The sequence below is a fragment of the Prunus mume genome, linkage group LG2, assembly GCF_029339155.1.
Source record: "Prunus mume cultivar Tortuosa linkage group LG2, ASM2933915v1, whole genome shotgun sequence".
NCBI lineage: Eukaryota > Viridiplantae > Streptophyta > Magnoliopsida > Rosales > Rosaceae > Prunus > Prunus mume.
In genome coordinates this window covers 2,270,373-2,297,903 of record NC_142699.1, presented here as the reverse complement: position 1 = coordinate 2,297,903, position 27,531 = coordinate 2,270,373, and the positions used below count along the sequence as shown (strand labels likewise).

The following is a 27,531-nucleotide window of genomic DNA, read 5'->3' as shown; positions in this document are numbered from 1 at the left end:
AAGCTTTGCCCTGGACGACCCTGGCTTAGTGATGAACCTCCTCTCTCCTCATTCTTTGGTTTTTCTTGTTTTGACGCACGTGAACCTCCAGATGACCCTTGACGATGGTTTTCTCTCATTTCTTCAATCTGCGGATCCCATATATACTGTCAGAAAAATAATTTTGACTAATTAATACTAATTTTTTTTGACAAACTAATTAATACCAATTAGCCCAAAAAAAAACTGTGGTTTTAAATTTTCAGTTTTTTTTATTTTTTTATTTATACAAGCGATATATTAAGAGAGAGGGGATCGAATCTGAGACCACTAGGCTAGACCCCGTTCCATAGAATTTAAAAAATATCAATAACAATGATAGTGATGAATAATAATGCCATTCATATTCGAGTCTCTCTTTAAAAGCAAAACATTATGTGGCAACCTGGCTACGTATAAATATAGTAATTTGTAAACCGTAAAAACAAAAATAGGAATAATAATCTAAGGATTTATTTGAAACGTGAGATTTCCAATTAGGAATTTATAAGGATTCATTATGTTCATTGCATCATAATGAAAGTTTAAAAAAAAATATATATCTATGATATGGGGAGATAAGTGCTAATTAGATTAAGAAATTCTCACCACCTCAATGGGTTACAATTGTTAATTTGAATTTTTATGGGGAGATAATTTTAATTCTAAGTGTTAATGTTTAGAAAATGGGACATTTTAGAAAAAGCAAAAGGAGAGAGAAAAATTTTAAAAGAAGCAAAAATGAACAAAATGCCCTTATTTATTTTTAGATTTCTAAGAATCCAATACATTTGCATGTCTTTGATTTGAAAGTTGAGCTTTTGTCTTTTTGAAAAAACTTTGGCTTTTTCCAAAAGTGAAAATTTTTTTATGTCTAAAACCTAATAATATGGTAAAGGGGACACTTTTTCATATTAAAAAAAATTAAAATTAAAAGAAAAATAAGATAATGAATCCTATTTTTATGGAATTCAACTACCTATTATCTTTTTTAATTCTAAAATAAATTTAATTTTATAAAAAAAACCTCTCACAAGGAAACGCGTGCAGAGAGGCTAATAAAAAATAAAGAGGTAAGGCAGAAATAAATAGAAAATATTTTTCTTTAACTGAACCTTGGATATAAACCGAATAAAATAATAAACAAGTAGCAATTTCACAGCAAAAGAAGAAGAACTCAATGTGAAAAATAAAACCATCGAAAGTATTACTAGAAATAATATTACGTACCGATTTGATCAAGGCCTGGATAGCCCGATCAGGTCCTACAACCACAGCATCGTCCTCCACTTTTGTCGTCGGAGGAACGCCGACATGTTGTTGCTTTGGTGCAGAAGGACCACCTTTGATTGCATCTTTTGCATCACTGCAACCACAATCTCCCAAACTGTTCCCCATTTTTTATTTCAAATTTAATCTATTTGCAATTGGAAGAGCAAATTAATTTGAAATTAATAACACCAACGAGAAGAGGGAAAAAAATAAAGGAATAATGAGCATATATATAGAGAGATTTACAAATCTATCACTCTCTTCTTCCTAAGACCACAAAATTTGGGATTACATTAGTAGAAGTTTAATTGCCCCGGGTGTGTCTTTCCTTTTTTTTTTTTTTTTCTGGGTTAATTATCTGTCAAATATGATTTTCTTGAATAATGTTTTTGGTAAGATGCTCTGGATTAAGCAATACAAAAAACTGGGTTTCCTTTTCTTTCTTTTTTCTTTCCCTTTTTTTTTTTTTTTGGTTATGAAAAAATTATTGGGGCTATATAGCAGTTGTTCTTTTGCTTTCCTCTCTAATTGAACGATTACCTAGTTGTTCAGGTAATACATAAACTAATATTTAGTTCATGATTTTTATTTTTATTTTTATTTTTTATTTTTTTTGGGTTTAACCAAAACCTAGTGACTCTATGGATAGGAAATTAGGGTATCAAGGCCATCAGACCATTGTGAATGATGAAACAATTATATTTTGGAAACGTAAACAGAAAAATTTGTGAATATAGAAAGATGAAGTAGCAGAAGGGGAGGAGGAGTCATTATAACCGCAGTCTGAGCTGAAAGTCTTCTCAACACGCTGCACAACTCAATGTGAGATTCTGGGCATCGTAGTTTTAGCTATTGACCTTAAAGGAAACAAAGTAAAATCTTCCGGTTACTTTCCCGACATTACCAAAAGTGGGAAATGAAGTTTTCATTCCTATTCCTTGGGAAATGACATGGGAAATAATTTCCCTTCAAATCCATTCCGTGAACCAAACGGGGCCTAAGATTATGCACACGCATATTTGTATTGGAAAAAAAAGAATTAGATAAAACTCAAGAAACGCAATGACTTGTTCAAACTCAGCAGCAAAAGATTGAGCATAAGAGTCAAGTTATGCAATGTGGAGAAGAGAAGCTAAAACCTACGTATGTGGAGCTAAAAAATTGACAAAATGTACCCACATAATAACGCAGTTATATCCAATTATAACATCCCAAATTTTAAACAAACAATGGAAAAAACAATGCTCTCAGAAATTACATGGGTACCGAATTTTGCAACAATGTTCAAAATCCCACGTGCAACATGATATGAATATACACAACCACATCTCAAAGTCAATAATAGAAAACAAAAGTCCAGGGAAAAAAAAACATATTGATGTCTAAAATTGGATTCAACTTAGATAAAAGAAGTGTGGAGTTTTCAGCAGGACTAAGGGTTGTGTTCCTTTGGAAAGAGGGATATTCGGTCACAAGGTCATCCTGCAGAAGAAGGATGGAATAAGTAATCGTCAAACTTCGGGTATTGATGTGGTATTTGCTAAAGGCTCTTCAACACTTAAGTCAGTAAGTGTGGGTTACACAGTAATTTTGACAGAGTAACAGTAAAGGTGAAAAGTAGTTACCTTTCTACCTGGACACTATTCCCCTTTTACAGAGAAATTAAGGTGAGTATTTACACAAAGTTTCGATGTAGGACTTTGTGCAAATCAATGTACTGGTAACACATGTCCAAAGCTTAGGTTATGTAGTTGAGAGCTTCAGCAATCGCCTTCGGCAAACTATTGCCATATTAGAGGGAGATGTCTTCAATAGCTGAGGTCATGTTGACGTTATCAATGTTTGGGGATTTTCCAGAAGTATCTTACCTTCGGCAGGCTGTGGGTCTGCTTATGGGTCAATCCCTCAGAACTGAATGTGCTCAGTAGATTATATTACAAGCACAACCTAATAAAGGAAATTTGTACATTGTTTGAACCACGTTTGTTAGCAAAAAATAATTTATGGCTTGAAAGTTAGTCCTCAAACCGCGTGTTGAGACCAATAGTTTGGATGTGATTGTCTTGTAGAATTTACAATAATAAATTAATAATCATCCAAAACAATGATAATTTCCAGCCAAATTCAAAGAAAACCAATTATTATCGTCCAAATAACACCAAATATGGGATGCAATCGATGAGAATGGATATAAGATCCTATGATTCTGTTCTATTCATCATAACGTATGTATGCTCTTTTCTTAACTCTCATTCACCGAAATTCCAAATAGTCCTTGATTCGTCTTCCTCACCGCATTCTCAACCAAATCTAGAAGAACCATAAATATCCAAAACACAAAGTGATCATGAGAGATGGGATCATCATCTTATAATTTGTAAACACAAACATTAACTTGCTTTGAATGAAGGAAAATATTTAAATTTAGATTAACAGGTGGTGGCGCTACTATGAGTAGGGCAGGCGATGTGGTCTTATGTGGCTATTAGTGGAGATACACCACGTGTACGCTTGTTTTGTTTAACCACATGGTTACTGTGCTTTCATATTTGTATGGCCTTTGTGACTGGTGGTTTTTGTGCTTGATTACAATTATATTCTAAAAAGAAATTTCTTTATTTCAAATGATTCCACTTGATTCAAATGACAAGGTTACATAGCTAGGTATTCACATGGTTTAATTCTAAAACATGAATTTACCCCAAATACATATTGATCATTAATGTGTAAACGTGTGAACAAGCATGACCTTCGGAAACTTGACTGTACATGTCCATGAATTAAGAAACCACGTAAATTTGGTATTTACAATCAATTCTTTCTTCGTTTTCTTTTTTTTTACCTTTTCTGTTGTGGTTAATATGCAAACTGATAACGAAAGCAAATTTCAATTAGTCATACTGGGATTTAGGAAAATCGAGGGTCTAAATCGAAAACGCATTAAACATCTGAGGATATTGTGAAATATACTAAAATGATTCACCAAGAAAAACCATATTTAAACCAGCAAATACAACCAAAACAAAGAAAGGAGACTCATTCTTCCCCAACCAATCTAATAGCTTTCTCTTCAAATCATTTGGAAACACACAAAATTTTTATAAAGTCTTGTAGTAGAAATTACAGGCCCACAGTGACTCCCTTAGCAGGTCTTCATATTTGCTCCTTCTTTTCCTCTTTTGTCTCCTTCTCTTCTGGTTTTGTCTCCTTTTCTTCTGGTTTTGTCACTTTCTCTTCTGGTTTTATCACTTTCTCTTCTAGTTTTGTCTCCTTTTCTTCTGGTTTTGTCACTTTCTCTTCTGGTTTAATCTCCTTCACTTCTGGTTTGGTCTCCTCCACTTCTGGTTTGGTCTCCTTCACTTCTGGTTTCTTCTCCTCAATATCAGATTTCTTGTCTTCTTGGGTAACTGCAACTGGTGCTGCTTCAGATGCCTTCTCCAGCTCAACCACTACTTCCTCTTTCTTTTCAGTCGTCTTTGCCTTTTCTTCGGCTTCCTCTAGCTTTGCCGCAACTTGAGCTGTCTTTTCTTCCTCCTGTATTTATAGTGTGAGAAATACATCAATATTTATAAGCACATGCATAAACAGGTGTGTGAACATGTAATTTGCAGATAAAAAATCTAGGCCAAAACATAAGAAATCATCCAAAATGCATATACAAGTTAATGCATGCACACTAGCCTATATAATCAATTAAGAGGAGAAGAGAGATAATATATATCTATACCTCCTTGAGCAAGGCCCCAAGAGAGGGTTGCTTGTTATGATCAGCATCGTTGTTTTGCTGAGCATCTCCATCATGATCAGCCTTGTTTTCCTCCTGAAGCAGCTCGCGGTTCACCTCGTTGCCCTGGACCGACTCCTCCGTCTTGGGCTCGGGTGCTGGGACTCCAGCAGCATCATCACCCTTGGTCTTGGGTTCACTAGCGCAATTACCCATGTTAATTTCTTTGGTCTCAAAAAAGGTCTTCTTTCCCTCTCTACGTTTTAGTGAGAGAAAGGTTGAAGAAGACCGGAAATATTTTTAGAGTAGTTGTGAGAGAGAGAACATTATGTATCATGTTTTATAGGTAGGGTGTGGTTTAGTGCATCTAAAGCCAGCCATTCTTCCAGTGGTGCAGAACATTTTTAGGAAGGCCAACGGTGGTTATCATTTCAATTCTATCATATTTAGCCTGCAACATCAAACTTGGCCCTTATAACAGCTGGATGATTACCAATGACATGCTGTTAATGTATTCATCAATCATTTACTTTGAGTTTCTTCAAGAAGAAAGAAAGAAAATATAATTTTCTTTAAGTATTTAGGATTTTCTATACACGTCCCAATATTTCGGGGAAAAAAAGAAAGGAAATGAAAAAAACGAAAGAAAGATATCTCCAACCAAAACAAAAGAGAGGGACTGTGAGAGAGAGAGAGACAGAGATTCCACTTCTCACTAGTTTGGCAACGGAAATTCTCTTAGTGGTCCTAACTGTTTGCTCCTATATATACGTACCTTTTTTTTTTTTCTTCAGAACCTTCATATGTAACATTTATAATTTGGTGATCATTTTTGCTCTTAGTGGTCCTAATAGATATATTATAAAATCAAAATTATCATTCATTATCATTAATTCGTGATCCTATAATTCTCATGTGTATATGCATGCATAATTTTTAAGCATCTTATTGTCTTTGGAACTTATGCCTCTCCATGGGTGTTATTTATGAACATGGCTTAAATTTTCAATGAAGTCTACTTCTGGGAAGTTGAGTATAGACCTTATAGATCTACCATACTTTATTATAAAATTTTCAATAATATGAAAAAATTCACATATTATACATGTATTTTTCACATTGTATTAAATGAAAATTAATATATATTACCATTTTAAATAAATAATATTAAAATATGATATAGTGGCAGAAAACTCCATTGTATTTTAAAAAAAATTTACTACGTACATACGTATTTTATTTGTACATTTCCCATTTTGTATTTTACTAACTATGTTACTTGTTCCCGTGAATGTCCTTATTTGTTCAAAAATATATCGAATGTTTCTAAAGTATTTTAAATGTTGGAAGATAGTTGCACGTATTTCATTTAAAAGGTTAAAATTGTGAATTAACTAGAAATATATGTATTATATTTATAAACTTAAACGGGATGGAAAAAATGTCCAATATTTGAAAGTGAAGGCTCTTAGCATGAGTTTATAAGAAGTTGGGTTACTCCCCACATTGTCAATTGGGGTTTTGGGGTGGAATCTCAACTTCTTTTATAGTATCATAGTGGGTTTGCCCACATTTGACACGCAATGACCGTGCACGTACTCCATGTCACCCAATATATGTACTTACGTATTATGCTTAGTCCAATAACCACACGTGCTCCACGTCATCCTATATATGTGAGAATGATGATTCTAATAGTGCTCTTTCTTGAGAACCAAAAAGGAAAAGGCCCTCCCTAGGGTGACAGACCTTGAGATATCTCAAAGGTGGTTTATCAAAGTTAAACCTCTTCTTTCCTTCATTAAAGTGTAGTGGTAGAGTCATGGAACAATCAACACATAGTATATGATGAAAAGTTTAGTTTTAAGCTAAATCTTCCTTAAATGGCTTATGTTGCATATATTAAAGGTTAATATAGGTCATGGCGTAATGAAATTTTCAAAAATATGGCAAATTTCCTTCACAAATGACCTGCACAACTTGGAGAACAAGTCACCAAAGAGGTACTAGTGTAGTACCAGCCAACCCTCGTTGATGCCTAAGTCAAAGTGGAGGAAATGGTGTTTTGAGAGAACAAATGGATAAAGGTTATATGAGTAGAGAAGTTATTACATTTATTTGAATGTAGGTGGTGAAATTGGTACTTAGGTGAAGTGGGGGTAAATTAAATGCCAATATAACGGACTCAACAATATCCATACACTTTTAACTTAACCACAGACAAATATGACTAGTCAACTACTAGTCATAAAAACTAGCAACAAACACACACACACAAAAAACAATGATCAATACCTGCAAACCTATAAGATTACTAGTGACAACCTAGGCACTCAGAAGGATATGTCAATCTAGGCATCCACTGTGCTAGCAACAACTAAGGTGGTAAGTGTGTGAATACATCACAGCCATATGAACAACAAATATCAGATGATGACTAGTCAACAGTAAGAACACAAACCCAGAAAAACATTAACATCAGAAGATGACTAGTCAACAGCAAGAACACAAACCCAGAAAATCGTGAACAACAAAACCAGAGAACCTACCACTGGGAAAAACTGGGGGTCATCATCCGACTAGACAATCCACTAAATAAAGAAGATTCTTATAGAGAATACACAAGCAAGCTCAAGAAATCATAGATCTATTTAGGAAACAAGCTATGCCTCCTCTATGCAATCTTCTTCTCCAACTTGGTTCAGCTAGTAGCTAGTCCGTCATGTAAGTGGCAACTAGTCCATCAACTCCTTCACTCCATGGCATCGAAGACTCAGCTCCAGATTGAACAAACATAATGAGATATAGATTCTGGGATGAAAGGGTTAATTCTTTCAAGAAACCATACTCTTGAAGAAATCAACTAAGAATCTGATCTATACTAAAGACGATGACTAGTCATAATAAACCCATATGCTGACAAAAGAAGATGACTAGTCATAACTGAACCCATATGCAGATTATAAAAAACATAGCAAATTTTAAAAAATCATTTTCAAAATCTCACAATGAAAAACCTTAGAAAATAAGTTTTACTCTCAAAATTTCTCAATGTGTGAAGTAGATTTCGAAAATAAAAGCATATTTCAAAAGCTATTTGAAAACTCAAACCATACCTAGCTACAAATGCAGAGAAGAAGAAGAAACACACACACACACACACACACACACACACACACACTCTCTCTCTCTCTCTCTCTCTCTCTCTCTCTCTCTCTCAAAGATGCAGACCTCATTCTCGTAGAGAAGATGTAGAGGAAAATCAAAGCTCTCAAAACCTTTCTTTGTGAAAATGGCAGAGGCAAAAAAATGCCTCTCAAAATCAAAACCCATACCTATTCTCTCACTAAAGCTCTCTCTCTCTCTCTCTCTCTCTCTCTCTCTCAAAGATGCAGACCTCATTCTCGTAGAGAAGATGTAGAGGAAAATCAAAGCTCTCAAAACCTTTCTTTGTGAAAATGGCAGAGGCAAAAAAATGCCTCTCAAAATCAAAACCCATACCTATTCTCTCACTAAAGCTCTCTCTCTCTCTCTCTCTCTCTCTAAAAACCATATTAGAAATTTTAAATGAGAGAGATGGTGAGTCCAGACCAGCCCCAACCTTTTTGGTAGGTCAAAAGGACACTTGACATCCAATGATTAGACTTACAATAAGCAAAATCACGTGCTAAAAATATTGGCCTATATGACTAGTCATCTCGACAAAGTATATGGATGCAAATGATGATTTCCTTATTGATGCCCATTATAAATGAATGCACAAATTATCTTGGTTTTGTAGCCTCATAAGCTCTTCAATGTACTTCAACTTTGTAGCAAATAACCAATGCCTAATTTCTAAAGATGAGTTAAGAGGAATTACATGAAAGTGTACATTTGGCAAGGAAAGCTAATTCTAAGAATCCTGAACTTAACAGGTGGAGGGTATTTATAGGAGAAGAATGAGGAGTAGATCTCCTTAATTCCATGCTTAGAACATGTTTGGCTTGTCAACAAGCTCATTTAAAAGAATTCTATATTATTCGTACTATACTAATTTTTCTTCAACAACGCTTAGTTTGTTAACGATGTATAACAAGAAAAACAGGGTTTTGGAACATAATATGATGGTATAGAAGATGGCCAAGCCCGCCCAAATATGGTGAAAATAAAATAAAATACACGGCTGCATCTAACGAAGTAAACTAATAACTAGGGTTGGAGATAATTACTAAAAACTCAACTAAACCGTTTGAACTGGACCAGTTTTGTCGGGTTGGTCCAGTTTTTATATTAAAAAATAGTGAACTGGTTTTAATATTAATATTGATTTTAATTTCTTTGAATTAGCAAAAAAGGTGACCGAACCGGCCTCTTTTGTTATATATATATATATATATATATATATATATATATATTGGGTATTGATTTTCCTACTCTTTTTTTATCCACTTTGCTCGTCGCCTCCTACTTCCATTTCATCTCCCTCTGCTAGCGAAGTCATCGTCTTCTCAGCCAAAACCGCAATAATTTCTTGGCGAGCCGATTATAGTCGGTGTTTCATCTCGTTGGCGCGATGACGGTCTCTAAAAAAGCTACACGAACTTCATTTGGTTCAGTGGTTGGCTACTTTCCCAAGGAACGGCTATCGAACCGTGCCCGACCTTACTAATAACACAAGAACAAAGCTCAGGATTCTTCATCAGACATAGAGAGGGTTTAGCGTTTCGGTTATTTTCTAAAAGACCTTATTCATATAATATTTTTCGAAGTTCGGAGATATGGATCTCAGCCAGGTGAGTTGACTCGGTTCCACATATAACCCATCTTCATCAATTTATTGCTTGCTATATTAGATGCTGCAATTAGAGTTACGATTAACACGCTTTTTGATGATTTTCGATTTTCTGTACTATACTTGTATGTATATATGTTTTTCCTTTGACTAGGGGTTTTGTTCACCTCAACTCAAAACTCATGAGTACGGTTGGATGGTCATTATTATGGGTGATGAGAGTGAACAAAACCCAAACGAGTTTATGTGCATTGTACTCCTTTTCTCTTTAACACTTTTTATCCCATTGAATTTTTCTTAGCAAAGTTTTAACGATACAACATTAAGCATTTTCAACAGGTTATGAATAATGGAGACAAAAGTTACATTTTTTACCAAATGTTTTAACAAGGCAAGCTATTATTGATGTGCAACTATCTAAACGAGAAAAATTTGTATATCATAGAGATAACAATATTTTGGTACATCAACTAATCACGTTTTTATTTTGTGCAAAAGTTACTGTCGTCATGATTCTTGTTCACGATTTATTATAAAGTTAGAACTTTTATTGGTCACTTTTGTTTCATATGGGTTCTCTATGTCGGGTCATGCCCATCTTGCCAAATTGACCCAGAAGACGGCCAAGCCCACCCAAATATGGTGAAAATAAAACAAAAATAAAAGGCTGCATCTATCTAACGAAGTAACGTAATATCGCAAGAACTGAGCACATAAATTCTTCTTCAGATAGAGAGGTAGGGGGAGATCTGTTATCTTCGGTTATGTTCATCCCCATAAGACACAAGCTATAGCTGAATTTTCCCGAAGACCCCCATTTACATAATATTTCCGAAGTTCAAAGATATGGATCTCAGCCAGGTGAGTTGACTCGGTTCCACATCTAACCCCTCTTCAATTTATTGCTTGCTATATCAAATGCTGCAGTTAGAGTTACGATTAACACGCTCTTTGATGATTTTCGATTTTCTGTATTATACTTGTATGTATATATGTTTTTCATTTGCATTTTATGTATTGTGGGTTAAATGGTGCGATTACGAAAGTTTTGGGGTATTACCAGATCTGGCTTATAGGTTTTGGTTGTTGAGAGGTTTTAAGCTTGCCCATTTGTTTGGTTCCTGAGAAAATAATGGGAAAGAGTTGGAAAGTTAACTAACATTTCAATTGGAAATTTGCCATGCTATATATTATTGACGGAAAGACGAAAGGGAGAATTGTTGGAATTTGCTAGACAATGTATATGGTCATCTGTACCTTTTGTTTTTGCAATTTTGTAGATGAAGTATTTCCATTATTACGGTTTTGGCTGAATGGTAGATCTGGGATTTCAGATTCTCCTTAGGTGGATGTTGCTGTTGAAATTTTCTGAGCTTAGCCATTTGTTTGGTTGAGGAGAAATTTGTGAAAACTAAGAGGAAATTATTTAATAATCCATTAAATTGAGCCAGAATTATTATAATCTATATTCTTGTGATTATTTATTTTTACCTAAAGATCAATATGGCACTTAAGAGGTCTGGTGTTGTGCAGGTGTTTAGTTCTACTCTGCTGATATAGGATTGGAATTAAATCCAATTCTTGAATATGAAAGGTTTTATAGAAGAGAATCAACAAATAGGAGAAATTTTATGTTGTTTAGTCACCAGAAGAAAGAGTTCAACTGATTTCCAAATTCTTCATTTTTAGAGGAAAATCTGTCATATTTTTTATCATGGCTGCTTTATTTTCCTTGAGAAGGACAAAACATCATGGTATGCATAATATGGAAGTTTCTTATCATTAAAACAAAAATATGAACGTTCAGTAGGATGCATGATACCTTTTGCTTTTTTGCCATTAAACATGAACTTCAGGTCTTATTATGCTGTAGTTGTTTAGTAATTTAGTATAGTAAGTCAGGAGTTCTTTTGAACAGATTCATGTGTCTAAATGAGTTATGATGCTTATTTGGTAGCAATTTGAATTGCACTTTTCCATGTAATTAATTCCATTCTCCTTCATTCTCAACAGACGAAGAAGCCACACGCGCCACCAAAGCGCTTTGTGAGGAGCCAAATCCCGGACTCAATCCTCCATGACGCGGCTCTTAACGCCGCAGTAGCGCTGCTTCCCTCCAACTACAACTTCGAAGTCCACAAGTGCGTCTGGCGCGTCCGTTCCACCCATGCCTCGCGCGTGGCCCTCCAACTCCCTGAGGGCCTCCTCATGTATTCTCTGGTGCTCTCTGACATCCTCTCTACCTTCGGTGGTGCCTCCCAATGCTTTGTTCTTGGCGACGCGACCTACGGAGCGTGCTGCATAGACGACCTAGCCGCCAAAGCCCTTGATGCTGACCTCCTCATACACTTTGGCCACAGCTGCCTCGTCCCCCTCCATGTCACCACAATCCCCTGCCTCTATGTCTTCGTTGAAATATCCATTGACGTCTCCCGATTAATCGAGACTGTCCATCTCAGCATCCAAAACCCTCACTCAAAAACCCTTGTCCTCGCCGGGACCATCCAATTCGCGTCTGCAATCCGAGCCGCCAAACCCGAGCTCGAAGCCCGTGGTTTCAAGGTCCTCAACCCACAGTCAAAACCATTGTCCGCCGGTGAGGTTTTGGGCTGTACAGCCCCAAAATCGCACACAATATACGCAGAAACAGGAACCAGGAGGAGGAGGATAAGGAGAGCATCGTGGTTTTTGTGGCGGACGGGCGGTTTCATTTGGAAGCGATTATGATAGCGAATCCAGAGCTTAAGGCGTTTCGGTACGACCCGTATTTGGGGAAGCTGTTTCTGGAGGAATATGATCAAAAGGGAATGAGGGAGTCGAGGAAGAGCGCAATTTTGAAGGCAAAGGAGGCCTCAAATTGGGGAGTAGTGTTGGGGACTTTAGGAAGGCAAGGCAATCCCAGGATTCTACAGAGGCTGGAGAAGAAGATGAGGGAGAAAGGGTTTGCTTATACAGTGGTTTTGATGTCGGAGATTAGTCCTCCGAGAATTGCTCTGTTTGAGGATTCAGTGGATGCTTGGATTCAGATTGCTTGTCCCCGCTTGTCCATTGATTGGGGAGATGCGTTTAAGAAGCCGCTGTTGAATCCGTTTGAGGCTGACATTGCTCTTGGTTTGATTCCTGGTTGGTGGGACAAGACTAAAAAGAATGATGTGGGTTGCTGTGGTTGTGCTAATGGAAATGGGGCCGCGGCTGGGGAGGAAGAAGCTGTTGTTGGGGATTATCCCATGGACTACTATGCTTTGGATGGTGGGGAGTGGAATTCATCTTATGTCAACAAGCCTTCCCGCCCTCTTAGGAGGGATTGTGCATCGGCTACTGCTGCTAACATTGAATAGCTGGTGAGTTTTGCTTTTTGTATAATTTTATTTGTACTAGAGAAGTTTTTCTTGTTTTCAATCTCCATTGTTTGGTTCCCTGAATAAAAGAAAAAAAATTACACACATCTTAATTTGAAGTACTACTATGTGCAGTTGGTTTGATGTTCTTGGGGCTGGAGTGTTATGAAGCTGGTTTGATGTTCTTGCGGCTGGAGGAAACTCCTAGGGTCGAGGCAATAGGATTGCAGCCCCAGGATGAGGTTTTCAAACATTCTAAGTGATTGAATGGATTTTTATGAAAGAAAAAGAAATAGGGTTTTGTGGCCTAATGATGTCTTACAGCCTGATCTCCAATCAAAGGCCAAAATAGCCTATTATTATATTATGATGTATAATATATAACATGCATGTTAAAGGCCACATGGCTTGGAGAGGTGCGGCAAGCCAAGAAAGAAATGGGGGAGAGTTGGCCTATTACTATATTATAACATATAATATGCATGTTAAGGGCCACATGGCCTGGAGAAGTGTGGCAACTCAATCAATTAGTTTAGTGGGGCTTTCTTTCTGGCTCTATGTCAACTTCATTTTGGGTTAAATAGGGTGGGCATCAAACCGACTGATCCGACCAAACCAGCTGAATCAAACCATATTTGGTGGTTTGGTTTGACCAAAGAAAGAGAACATAAACAGATTGCTGTAGAATCTTTGGCCTCACCGATCTCGTTTGCTGTAGAACCTTGAAAGGTCATACAGGAAAGGTATGATACTCACAAATATACGTAATACATATACATCATATGCTTTCTGTGTGGTCTGTGGAGTGTTCTAGTTGTAAAAATGAGCTTCTTTTGAAAGCACATTAGATGGGTTAATGGAATTGTTGGGCGTTGGTAGTTTGAAGTCTGCTATTAGGAATAAAAAGCTTTTTAAATAAAATAAAATAAAATTGAGTATGTGAAAATTGTAGTTGAAGATTAGATAACCAATTTGGATTCTATTTTGCTTGGTATCTGCTTGTTTCATGCTTGGTATTGGAAATATCATGATCTCTGGATAAATAGGCTTATAAATCTGTTGTTTTTTTGTTTGCTTCCTATATGTTTGTTAGAATGTAATCTGCTGATATTGACTTGTGGCAAAGATCAGACCATTCAATTCTTGTATCATGAAATCTGGTTTCATTACATCCACCTTTGGTGTGCAGAATGAGGAGAATAATCAAAGCAGCAGAGATAACAGGCTGCTTATTGCTAGTATCATTATTATATTATTATTCTTTTGTATTTCTGACAAGTTGGGTTTGTATTGACTGTTTAATAGGATGTTTGATGGAATGTTGATGTTTTGAAAGTATATAGCAGGGTATGTTTGATTTGCAGACAGTATGTAGCGGATATGGTTGCGGCTTCATGGTGATTGAATGCTATTTTGATGCTTATGCTTATGTTGAATGCTATGTTGATACTTGTGAGCAGTTTGTGTGATTGGATTTTTGATGTTTTGAAAGTATGTGGCTCTGGCAAGTTAACAAGTGAAAAAATGGATTTGCATAGGTACAAACTGCCTGAACTAAACCGACTATTAATTGTTTGATTTGGTTTGGGTTCCATTGTTGTTTTAGGCAAAACCGAATCAAATCAACCCATGGTAATCGGTTCAGTTGTGATTTGAGGGCAAAATCAAACCAAATTGGACTGTGTCCACCCATATTAAGTACTATTTATTAACTCTGAAATTTTTTGTACAGCTCGCAGCTCCCGCGTCCCACCCCTTCTTTTTCATCTTCTAGAAACTCAAAACTCTGAAAATTTGTGACTAATAGGAAACTCAATTCAGAAGCTCAAGCTTTGGTGGCCATGGCTATGTGTAATCGTCATAAACTCCACACCTCACGCCTTGATGACCGTGAATATAAAGATTGCTATGGTTACATCACACAAGCCTTTGACTAGGGGTTTTGTTCACCTCAACTCAGGACTCATGCGTACGGTTGGATGGCCATGCTTATGGGTACTAAATTGATGAGAGTGACCAAAACCCGCGAGTTTATGCGCGACATACTCCTTTTCCCTTTTAACACTCTTTATCCCATTGAATTTTTCTTGGCAAAGTTGTGAAGAGACAACATTAAGCATTTTCAACGTGTTATGAATGATGGAGACAAAAGTAGAGGTGTCAAACGGGATGGGCCGGCTCAGCATGGCACGAGCCTAACTTGTTTAAATGAGGCATGGCATGCACGAGCGAATATTAATGGGCGTGGTCAAGACGGCACGAAAACTTAGGGTGGGATCAAAATGAGGTTCAATGGACCGGGCTGACATGGGCGGGCTTGGCCCGAGCACGCTTCAAGCACGGCACGAGCCCAAGCACGGCCCACTTAACATTTTTTTTCTTTCTAAAAAGTCAAAATGCAATAATTTGACATTTAATGTCATTGTGTGTGTATATATATATATATTAATCATAAATATATATTTGATGTCTTTCATTTTAGGGAAATTACATGGGTCCTTAATTAATTAAACATATCAACTACAAATTAATTAAATACAAATTTATAAATAAACTCAATCCTAGACAGGTATTTATAAAAAAACTCAAGAGCTATTTAAACATAGAAACACACCCAAAATCAACCCCAAAGTCAACTTTTTGGGTGTGTTTATAAAGTGTTTTAGGTATTGGGTTTTTTTATAATTTCAACCTCCATTTTGGGTGTTTTAGTGAAACTCCCTTAATTAAATAGCATTGGACTTGATATCTAATCAGTACATATGAAGTATACGCTTCTCTTATAATCAAAGCAATACATTTTTTCACATATAAAATAATAAGTTGTTTAAAGATGAAAAGTTGAAGTGGACTTTGTGGAGTTGGACACTTTTTGCCCTTCGCCATTTCATGTTGTTTGAATGTTTGATTGATTAATGTTTTCAAATAGTTCATCATTTCTTGCATCTAATTATATTTTTAATGTTTATAATTTGAATTATCTAGTGAAAAAAAAATCAAGTGAAAAAAAATTCAAATTAAATGGATTGGTTCTTGGGCCCGAGTATGGCACGAGCACGAGCACGGCATGGCACGAGCACGAGCACAGCATGGCACGAGCCTGGTCCGGCCCGTTTGGGAATCAATGATTTTACTAAATGGGCCGACACGGCATGGCCCAATAAATTAAATGGCCCGGCCCGACACGAAAATGTTAAAAGTACGAGTTTAAATGGGATGGGGCATGGCCCGTTGACACCTCTAGACAAAAGTTACACTTTTTACCAAACGTTTTAAAGAGGCAAGCTATTATTGATGTACAACTATCTAAGCGAGAAAAACTTGTATATCATAGAGATAACAATATTTTACCACATCAACCAATCACGTTTTATCATGTGCAAAAATTATTATGCGTATTATTGTTGTCATGATTCTTGTTCACGATTTTTATTATAAAGTTACAACTTTTATTGGTCACTTTTGTTTAATATATGTTCTCTATGTCGGGTCCTGCCCATCTTGCCAAATTGACCCAGAAGACGGCCAAGCCCACCCAATATTGGTGAAAATATAACAAAAATAGAAGGCTGCATCTATCTAACGAAGTAACGTAATATCGCAAGAACAGAGAACAGAAATTCTTCTTCAGACAGGGGGAGAGAGAGAGAGAGAGGGAGATCTGTTATCTTCGGGGTTATGTTCATCCCATAAGGCACAAGCTATAGCTGAATTTTCCCAAAGACCCCCATTTAAATAATATTTCCGAAGTTCAAAGATATGGATCTCAGCCAGGTGAGTTGACTCGGTTCCACATCCACCCCTCTTCAATTTATTGCTTGCTATATCAGATGCTGGAATTAGAGATAGAATTAACACACTCTTTGATGCGTTTTGTTTTGCTCTGCTATACTTGTCTGTTTATATGTTTTTCATTTGCATTTGATGTATGGGGGGTTAAATATTGGGATTACGAGGGTTATTGTGTTAATGCCGGATCTGGATTATGGGTTTTGGTTATTGAGAGGTTTTGAGCTTGCCCATTTGTTTGGTTGGTGAGAAAATAATGGGAAAGGGCTGGAAGTTAACTAACATTTCATTTGGAAATTTGCCATGCTATGTATTGTTGACAGAAGGACGAAAGGGAGAATTCTTGGAATTTAATATACGATTTGCACTTTTTGCTTTTGCATTTTTCGTAGATTAAGTATTTCCATTGTTACAGTTTTGGCTGAATGGTAGATCTGGGATTTCAGATTCTCTTTAGGTGGATGTTGTTGAAATGTTTTGAGCTTAGTCATTTGTTTAGTTGAGGAGAAATTTGTCCAAACTAAGAGGAAATTATCTAATCGTCAATTAAATTGAGCGAGAATCATTATAATCTATTTGTTGAAAATAAAAGGTTTTATAAAAGAGGAACAACAAATAGGATAAATTTTATGCTGTTTAGTCACCGGAAGAAAGAGTTCAACTGACTTCTAAATTCTTCATTTTCAAAGGGGGAAAATATGTCATAAGAGCATTGTATTTCTTATCATGGTTTACATTATTTTCCTTGAGAAGGACAAAACGTCATGGTATATATAATATGGAAGTTTCTTGTCAGGGAGAAAACAATATGAATGTTCAGTATGATGCATGTAACCTTTCCCGCTTTTCTTTTTTCCATTGAACATGAACTTCGGGGCTTGTTATGCTGTAGTTGTTTACTAATTTAGTATAGTAAGCTGGGGTGCTTTTGAAAAAACTCATGTCATGTAATTAATTCTATTATACTCTCATGTGCAGCCACAAGGGGAAAACTATGCTAACCCAAAGACATGCTTCTTCCATGTTCTTTTCAAGGTCTAGCATCTAAACTTTTGTTGCGTAGCAATTCTCATAAAAAGAAATTGTTATTTACAAATGTTGTGCCTCCTTCACTGTATAACATTATGTTCCTTTTCTTCCACAGGCTGGGGCGTTGGCTTTTTACATACTTTCTGCCCTCTTCTTTGATAACTTTGTCATCATTTTTGTTGTGACTGTTCTTCTTGCTGCTCTTGATTTCTGGGTAGTTAAGAATGTGAGTGGACGCATTTTAGTTGGTTTGAGGTGGTGGAATGAAATAAATGATCTTGGTGAGAGCGTGTGGAAATTTGAGTGCCTTGACCAAGAGGTTAGTATTACCAGTAACCAAATTTCTGTTATCAGCTTCTCTTCCCTTTTTTACTATGCTCAATTGCTTTAAAGTTATTCTACTACTGGCTCTGCTATCATTTGGCTGTCATCCATGCTGATCCTGCCTTGTTTGGCTTTAGTCATTGGCTCGGATGAACAAAAAAGATTCATGGCTCTTCTGGTGGACACTTTACCTCACGGTAAGAAAATAGGCTTCAATATAAACTGTGGTGAGACACCAATTTTCGATTGTTCCATATTTCATAAAGATTGAGAAGATTTATCACGTGGTCTATACTGATAATTGATCAATTAAATACGATAGGATGTAGATATTACAAGTGTTGTGTAACTGAAATGCTTTATAAGCATCTGGATGGATCCACTTGGGAGTTGATGATGATATGGATAATATTCATAACTGAAAAAGTACTTTAGAGTATGTGTTGTGAGGTCCCTTTCTGGTTTCATGTACCTGTAACCTGGAAGATCTGGATGCATGCATACGTGTGTACACATATAGTTGTATTTTTTAGCTGTTTTAAATTCACAAGTTGCTGTTTTTCATTTTTGGGCAGGCTGTTGCATGGATTGTACTTGGAATATTTTCTCTAATAAAGTTTCAGGCAGATTATCTCCTCGTTGTAGGAGTTTGTTTGACCCTCAGCATTGCAAATATTGTTGGCTTTACCAAATGCCGCAAAGGTACGGAAGCACCAATTTGACTTTGTCATTGTGCATATACAGAAATTCTCTGTGCATGAAACCTGTTCTTTGTTAACGGGCGGATTTTGTATTTATATTGTCGATAATATGTATGGATAACATGTCCGTACATTTTGTGGTTGATATGTTATCCACAGTGATATCGACACCTTGTCAATACCATATCTACAGTCCGTCCCTCGATAAAGAACATATGTCCTGTCCAGAGAAGAACTATATATATAAAACATGTTTTTGTGTGTCGTGTGTCATTAAAAGGTTGTCTACATAAACTCAGGCATCTCTAGGCCTTCTCACTTTGCATTATGTCAAACTATTTTAATGAGCATTCATTTTGAAATGTGTAGTGTACACCCATTTGGATAGATAACAAGAAAAACAATTCTAGTGCATCAAGTCCAGGTTATGCTAGATGCAAATCTTGCAGCCTCATAAAGTGAAGCAAATCCACAAAGAGAATCCATTAAATGATGATACTTGATCACACCAACAAATTTTAGAACCACAAAACCCAAACATAGAAATCAACAATGAAGCAAACCTGCAAAGAGAATCTATAAGAGAGAAGCATCAAAATGTTTTGATTTCCATGCACAAACATATATACAGGGGATAGAAAGTTAATATATAAAAAATAAAGTATGAATGTAAGACTTTTTTATTTATTGTGCATTAGCTACTAAACTCTTCTCTTTATAAGGACTAATTCCTGCAGGTAACATGCATGTTACGCATACAACTGTGAGATAACATTACAAACATCCTTGCCATTACATATACTAATTTTGTTTCCATGGTCGTGATTAAAAACACTTTCGATGTTCCTTCCAGATGCGAAAAAGCAGATCCAACAATTTGCCTCCCAGACCATTGCCTCCCGGTTCTCATCAACGATTCAATCAGCATTCAGTGTTGTGTGAGTCACGCAAGCAGGAAGATGGAAATAATTTTTGTGGAATGATGTGTAAGAGGCGTGTACATGATCACCATATTGACCGGCGTTAGCCTGGCTTCTTATTGAGCTTCTGTAGGGATACGAAGGTTGCAGATACAAAGTTTTTGTATGGAATGTTTAATATCTCTATTGGCATGTATGATAAATACAGGAATATTCAGATTTGGACTATTGACTTTTGCTTTTTTGCCCTCTTTTTTAAAATCATAATTTGTATTTTATAGGCACATTATTAATGAAAGAGCCCCATGCACCAGAAGATGCGAAAGCAGTGTTTTCTTTAAGGTACCAAATGCACTGGAACATTGGCTGCCTCCGGTGCCCTTTCCTCAGTTAAACCAAAATACAGTGTTGGTGGCACCTGAATGTTTCAAGAATCAGACCCTAATGAAAAACATAAGGACAGGTCGATTGGTTGGTTAGTCTTGTGTTGGATAAGCAATAGAACGGAGGCATGCCATGGTTGGCAGTGTCCTCTCTCTTTTAGAGAAAACTTGTCTACACTGAGGATGTTATGGTGGTGGTATTTCAAGTCAAACACTTAATGTCATGCACTTTAATTTTGCCATATAACAATGTGTGATTAGCTTGAGATGCCATCACAGTGAAAGTTAAAAATGTGACATTTGTATTTGAACTATAGATGAGAAGCCTCTTTTTTTTACCTTAGAACAACACCCTTTACTCTTAATTTTACTACCATTAGCAATCATAACTTCAAAGATAGAACTAGTGTCAAGGGGCACAATCCTTAACTCATTGGTAGGTCTGGTAATGGATGTGTTGTGTCAGGATTATATATGTGTCAAGAATGCTCAACTCAAATTCAACCCATTTAATAAACGTGTAGTGTCAGGTTGACCCACTAATTTCTCGTGTGGGTTTTGAGTCGTGTATCGGGTTGACCTGCTAAGTAGTAGCAACTAGTATCTAGCGAGGTAAAAATGTAAACAAAAAAAAAAAAAATTGAGGAAGAAATGACTATTCAAAGAATTTTTCCATGATCACAATAATGTGAGCATTGGTTATGATGCGCAAAGAAACATGTATAAATATAAATATCAAATGATATATACATGTGAAACACCTTGTAGAGACATTATAAATATAAAATGTTGTAGCATAAAATCACAAAGTTATCATCAACATGATGGATAAGGCACTAGAAGAGGAATGGAAGTGGCAAGAGTTTGAATTCCCTTTTGTGTGTGTGCTGAAGTCACCATTTCCATTCAATTTTAGCCCATTGGCGGATATCACATGGGTTGACAAGACACGTTTAATAAATGGGTTATATAGGTATTTTAACAGTTGGTAGATTGACTTGAAACCCACCCATTTATTAAACGGGTTGACCCAAAAAGACCCAAATTTTTATCGTGCATGTTGAACCAACTAATTTCATGTGCAAGTTTCAAGTCGTATCAGAAATTGCCATCCTTTTTAGGGAATAGTATCAATAAATATATATATATTTATATTATAACATGTGTACAAAATGTACTATGTGTTGAAGAATATAAGTCTCACATCGGAAACTTGACTAAATAAAATACAATATATAATGAATGGTTCGACTCCTAATATGACCGAGACCTTTTGTAATAAAACCTCACACCTACTTGGCTTTGTAGGTGGTTAAGTTGAGGACAATATCAATGTTATTAGTAGTGGACCGCTGACCCATCTCTCTGAATTTAACACTAAATTGGACTCTCTATCATACACATACAATTGTAGGGTTTAAAAAGAATTACCTCGAATGTCTTGTGTAACCATGTATTTATTGGCTCCTTGTGTGCTAGGGTTTTGGGAGAATATTTCTTATTTGGTTAGAATTATTTTTAGGGAGTTTCACTAAAACACCCAAAATAGAGGTTGAAATTATAAAAAAACCCAACACCCAAAACACTTTATAAACACACCAAAAACCCATAATTACACACACTCAAAACCCATTTATAAACACACCCAAAAAGTTGACTTTGGGGTTGATTTTGGGGGTTTCTATGTTTAAATAGTGCTTGAGTTTTTTTATAAATACATATCTAGGATTGGGTTTATTTATAAATTTGTATTATTTTTATCTAAAAAGATGATAGGAATTACTCCAAGAGATTTGGTGGAAATTTGTTCCTTGATTTAGGGAGATATTCATATATTAAATTAAAGATAATTTTCCTAATTAAATAGGATTTAATTAGGGTAATTAATTGACCTAAGGAATATTCTTTTTTCACGTGTCATCTCCTTATTTTCCTGAGAAATATGTGTTCGTGCGTACAAAATTACGTCACTGCAACATTACCCACTACAAATTACATCAATGCAATAAAATTAAACACAATTACGTATTGAATTGAGCACAAGAAGTGTATATGGTTATCACCATCCAGGAATCAAACTTCATATCTTCTCCAACTAAGTGTAAAAAAATAAAGCAAGACCATTGACTATTTAATGAAGGAAGTTGAAGTTTCACTCCAAAATCAATTGGCAATGGGGAGAGTAACCTAACTCCTCATAAACTAAGACTAGATTCCGTAACTTTTCAACGTGAGACAAACACTCTCAACATTTAACTTCATGCATGACCTCTTTGAAGGGATAGAAACAAAACTGCAAGATTACAGAATAGTGGACTCCGATGAAGTAGATCTAATTTAAAAGATTCACGATTGGGAAGATTAAGTTTCCTTTCTTGTTAGAAGATTTGATAGTCTTTACCTCAAATTGTCCCATGAATATTTAATTGTTTGTTTTGATGGACGACTAATGGACTTCGATTTACAGCTATTAATGACATAAATCATTGCCGATGATCTTCTATTGATGAAAAAAGAAAAGATACTTGAGCAATTGAATCAAAGCAAGATTTAAATAAACAAAAGGAGGAAAGTTGATTTTCATCAACGTTGCCAATTCAATCAAAATTTTCCGAGAAATCTGAGATGAAACTTCGATTCAAAAATAAACCTAATTAAACCTCAACCTTAAAAACTAAATAAAACCCTAAACCTAGCATATACTACAAGTCTCTCCAAAATTATAATCCCGAAACCTATGAGTGTTGGTCTTCATTTACTTTCTTGTTCTCGAAAAACCAAGCTTAAGGATTTGCATAAATGGGGGCTTGTGTGAGCTCTGTGTCCAAACGTACAAAGGGCAAGACTAGAAAATCTTCGAAAACACCATCGCCGCCGGAGCAGCAATCAACAGATAAAACGGTTGATATTCCAGAAGTTGATGAACACAGCAGCAATGGATTGGAGAAAGGAAATGGTGTAGAAAATGGAGGCGCTAAGGAGCAGGATGTTATGAGTGAAAATGGCTCTCTGCCCCAGTCTCAAATCTCTTTGCTTGATGAGACGGTATGATTTAATACTTCTTTAAGCTCACACGAGCAATCTCACCCTTTTCTCAAATGGTTTTATTTTCTTAACTTTTAACATCAATTTCATTGCTTCATTTTTATTTTTATTTTTTATTTTATAGAAGCGCTATTGTACTTTAATATAATCTAAACTACGGGAAGTGGAATTCAAACTCGGGTGTAGAGTGGGGAGCACGTCCACTCTAGCAAACTTAGCTAAAACCCATGTCTGCTTTTGGTTATTGGTTCACTGATTTCTGTAGCATTTTTGTTGACACTAATCAAAATATTTGAAGCACGTTTTATTGTTTCTCATTAGTCTTTTTTTGGATTTTTTTTGGGCTCATCCTATGCAAAAGCATAGTTTTGACCAAGATATAGCATCTTTGTCTATTTTGCACCAAAACTATTTAACCTTTGCATTAAATGTGTCTCAATAATTTGTTAATACCTTCTTTTTCTTTAGTTAAAAAGTTCTGATTGATGTATGGATGACACGTGCAACTTGTTTTTGTATTAATTCATGTGTTTCATATTTAGATTCCTTGGATTAGCATATGTATGACTCATAAATCAAACATTTATATTGACTTGAACATGTTATATATACATTTTGCAATGTTTTCATTGAGGTATCTGTCATTTTTAAGCGTTAATGGAACTTGACCGAGCCACTACTAAAAAAATGTTAATAGGTACATGTATTATATATGCATATGTAATGGAACTTGACCGTGCTTTTGGTGTCCAACATATACAAACGTAATTTGTGAACACCAATATTCATGCATGTGTCGTTATATTCATTGGTGTATTTTTCTCTTTTCGTAGCTAATTATCAACATGTTTATTGGATTGTTTGTTATATAATGTGTGAATTAATTGGCAGGATGATTATCAATTTTCATCAGAGGACATCCCCACATATCGTCCCCCAAAGGCATTGGATACCATATCCGAAGAATCTGAAAAGTCTGATGTAGCTAGTGGACTTCAAAGAGCATTGTCGATGAAGGAGAATGAGTCAGTTAACGGTGGAGATAAGAATATTGTGCTTCAGGAAGATCAAGGGGTTGAGAAGTCCTAAAAAGTAACATTTCGACTACGGTTAGGCGAAATAAATGAAAATAATTTTATGAATTCAATAGGTAGTGGCAGCATTTTATGAGGCAATTTTTTTATTACGTAAATCTAAAGCAAATAATTAACACCTATACTACTCCCTGTTTGAAAGTGCTATGCTCATAAGCGCTTTTATAAAAGTAGATTGAAATTCTTATGTTTTTTTCTTTTGTTGAGAAATTATGAGATTGCATTCATAACTCAGTCAAAAAAGCCATTAGCCACAAAGGGCCAATACAAACTAGTTACAAAGGCCCAATACAAACTAACCACAAAGGCTTATTACAATAACGAAGTGATCTAATGTCAAAATTAAGACAATTTGGGGCTCCTCTACTAATGATCAGGCATGATCGCGAAGAAACTCTAGCATAAACATCCAAACTAAGAGTGCACACTCAAAACAACTAAAAATAGATAAGACTTGAAAAAATCAACCCATAACATGTTGAAATTCTTATGTTTGGACATATAGTTTGAATTTTCGTCCTGGCCGGTCTAAAATAAATGGCTTAACATGATTAGAGAAGGGAAGTCTTGGAACCTAGGGTTGGACCAAATGGCCATTAGCGCAATTTTAATTTACGTGCTTAGAGAATCCTGAGGAGATTTGCATGTGATGGTTTTCAAACGAGGAGTGAGAAATCAATGTCAGCCGAAGGAGTGAGATTTGCCTGCGGATATTTGATCAAATCCCGAATTAAAGTATATCTTCTCCGAATTTGACCTCAAACACTGGAGGTCAAACGAGGAAGGTTTTCAAGTTGGTGGCATAGGGGCCAAGTAATGGCCTATTCATAGGCTGGTAAGAGCTCTATATATACTCCAGTTGAAGAATAGAAGTGATTCTTAGAAGACGTAATAGGTTAACTCAAAAATACTTTAACCCTCCTTCTTGATTGGATTGAGGAAAATAACTTAGAATTTAGTTAAATGTCAGGAATTGAAGAGGAGAAATTGATATTTACATTGTTTGGCAACTTAAGCAAGGAACTTATTAAATGATGTGCGGAAAAAAATCGTTGAAATTGGGGATTGAGATTTCCGAGTTTAATTTTTGCTAAAAGATGCGTCATTTCACAATTTTTATTGTGCAAGAATTCATTTTTCCTTGTAATTTATGTCATTTACTAAAGAACAAAATTCAATATACATAAATCCAAACACTGAAATTATTAATTGTCAAAAATTTAAACACTAAAATTATTAATTGTCAAAAATCCAAACACTGAATTATTAATTGTCATTGAAGAATTCAATTAATTCATTCAAACGAAAGGTAATATATATTTTTTTTGGGGTCAAAAAACACTCTAAAGTTTTTGTGCTAAATATTGACATAACAATAGTGGGTTAGCTATGTAGCACTACTGAACATGCTCGTTGGTAAAGGTGAATTAGGTAAATAAAGGGAAAGAGTGGCAGAGGCTAGCCAAAAACAAATGTAAAGTATATTTTGTAGCCCATAAGTCCAAGCCCAACGATGAAAAAACCATTTCCACCCAATTTGGGTAGCCTACTTTCAACCTAATGCCACTATTACCATAGTTGTCTTTTAAGTAGGGTTTGAAACTTACAGTTGTATAAAATATTTAGTGTAAACCAGTCGTATTTCCAGTAAACCCAACCTATTGACACTCAGAAACACGTGCAATTTTAGTATTTAAACTTTTTTGGAGACACGTTTGTAAGGTTTATCACACATTGTATTTCAATGATTTAAATCACATTTTCTAGATATTCCCTTAAAGATCATATATGAAAAAAAAATTCACTTGAATATGACTATATTAACAACTCGGTTAAAGCTTGCTATTTGGTGTTTTTATTTAAGTAACATGTTTGTCTATTTTGTTAGTCAAAACTAGATATTTTAATGGTTTTCAATTTATCTTCTTTTTTGCAAAGATGATCTATAAATGAAAACTTGAAAATAGATGTTCGGATCTTTAAAATAAAATTTGTAGTTGACTCTCCAAAGTTGTTTCTCAAATAAAGTTATTTGAGGGAATCACTTAATAGAAGGGGATTGTATGCACATAATATAATTAGTCTAATTAATTAAGGGTTATTATAAAGTTGTAATATATCTACTGCCTTTCTTGGCTATAATCCGAGTGCTTTTGTCTATTTAATTAGGTATGCGCACTTGGTTCTCGTGAAGAGCACGGTTCTAGCTAGCTACCACCATGTCCATGCATTGCGTGATGCATCATACCAACAACAACGCACTAATATTTGCTCTCCGTCTCCAACGTCCACTTTTAAGGAAAAATTACTTCAACAAAACAAATTTTAACACTGCTTCCATTCCATAGTGCCATGCATAGCAAAAAGATAAAAAGGGGTTGATGTACGTATTGGACTAATGATGTTACTTATATTCAAAGTTGATTTTAACAACCATTAGTGCCTTTGGATATCATTCACAGATGAAGAAAAATGTGGAAAAGACATTGGGAATGGTCGTGTGGAAATAATTCGAGTTAACTAGAGTCTCCATCTAAATTAAAGTATCATTGATCTAAATTAAAAAGAGAAAAGAAGACATATTGGGAGTAAATTTCGACGAAGGGAAGCCAAGCCCTTGAAAGTTCCTAAAGGCACATCTGCAAATGTTTGATGTCTCCATCACAACTCTGAATAAGATGGGATAAGAATATTAAAGGTCATGTTAATTATGTGGTTGTTCATGAACTAATGTTTGTGGACCATTATTATAAGCAAAGGAGAGTAATATTGTTTATTCTCCTACTAGTCAATCTAGGAGAGGTGAAATTCAAAAATACGAAAGTTCATAAAAGGAGAAATTATAGAATATTATGGTATGACTATGTGATACATCTTGTTTTTTTTTTTTTTTTTTTTTTTTTGAAAAATTCTAGGATTGCATTCATAATTCAGCCAAAAAAGTCATTAGCCACAAGGGGCCAAAACAAACTAATCACAAAGGGTGATTACAATAACGGAGCGGTCGAACAACAAAATTAAGACAATCTAGTGCGCCTCCACTAACGATTACGCAGGATCGAATAAACTTTAGCATAGGCATCCCAACTAAGATTGCAAACTCAGAATAATCAAAAATAG

At 35.5% G+C, this 27,531-nt stretch overlaps 4 protein-coding genes across 4 annotated transcripts; 3 read left to right on the top strand and 1 right to left on the bottom strand.

The window, feature by feature from the left end:
* Window positions 1–4,268: 4,268 nt before the first annotated feature.
* Window positions 4,269–5,311, bottom strand: LOC103319239 (uncharacterized). Its single transcript, XM_016791732.2, has 2 exons — window positions 5,018–5,311; window positions 4,269–4,824 (listed from the first exon to the last, which is right to left on the bottom strand). Exons 1-2 carry the CDS (start codon window positions 5,228–5,230, stop codon window positions 4,444–4,446), a joined length of 594 nt encoding a protein of 197 aa, XP_016647218.2. The 5' UTR covers window positions 5,231–5,311; the 3' UTR covers window positions 4,269–4,443.
* Window positions 5,312–10,415: 5,104 nt separating this feature from the next.
* Window positions 10,416–14,562, top strand: LOC103319117 (diphthamide synthesis DPH2 family protein). Its single transcript, XM_008220618.2, is given in 4 exon segments — window positions 10,416–10,649; window positions 11,802–12,428; window positions 12,431–13,129; window positions 13,262–14,562. Coding segments are annotated over 3 exon segments (1,338 nt in total). The 5' UTR covers window positions 10,416–10,634; the 3' UTR covers window positions 13,127–13,129; window positions 13,262–14,562.
* Window positions 14,563–16,706: 2,144 nt separating this feature from the next.
* On the top strand, window positions 16,707–20,205 carry LOC103319118 (golgi apparatus membrane protein-like protein ECHIDNA protein). The gene is made up of 6 exons (XM_008220619.3): window positions 16,707–16,900; window positions 17,894–17,950; window positions 18,060–18,263; window positions 18,406–18,465; window positions 18,844–18,970; window positions 19,823–20,205. The coding sequence occupies exons 1-6, from the start codon at window positions 16,886–16,888 to the stop codon at window positions 19,909–19,911; spliced, it is 552 nt and encodes a 183-aa protein (XP_008218841.1). The 5' UTR covers window positions 16,707–16,885; the 3' UTR covers window positions 19,912–20,205.
* A 2,866-nt stretch (window positions 20,206–23,071) lies between these two features.
* LOC148919410 (uncharacterized) lies at window positions 23,072–24,406 on the top strand. The gene is made up of 2 exons (XM_089046769.1): window positions 23,072–23,317; window positions 24,209–24,406. The coding sequence occupies exons 1-2, from the start codon at window positions 23,072–23,074 to the stop codon at window positions 24,404–24,406; spliced, it is 444 nt and encodes a 147-aa protein (XP_088902895.1).
* The last annotated feature ends 3,125 nt before the right edge of the window (window positions 24,407–27,531 follow it).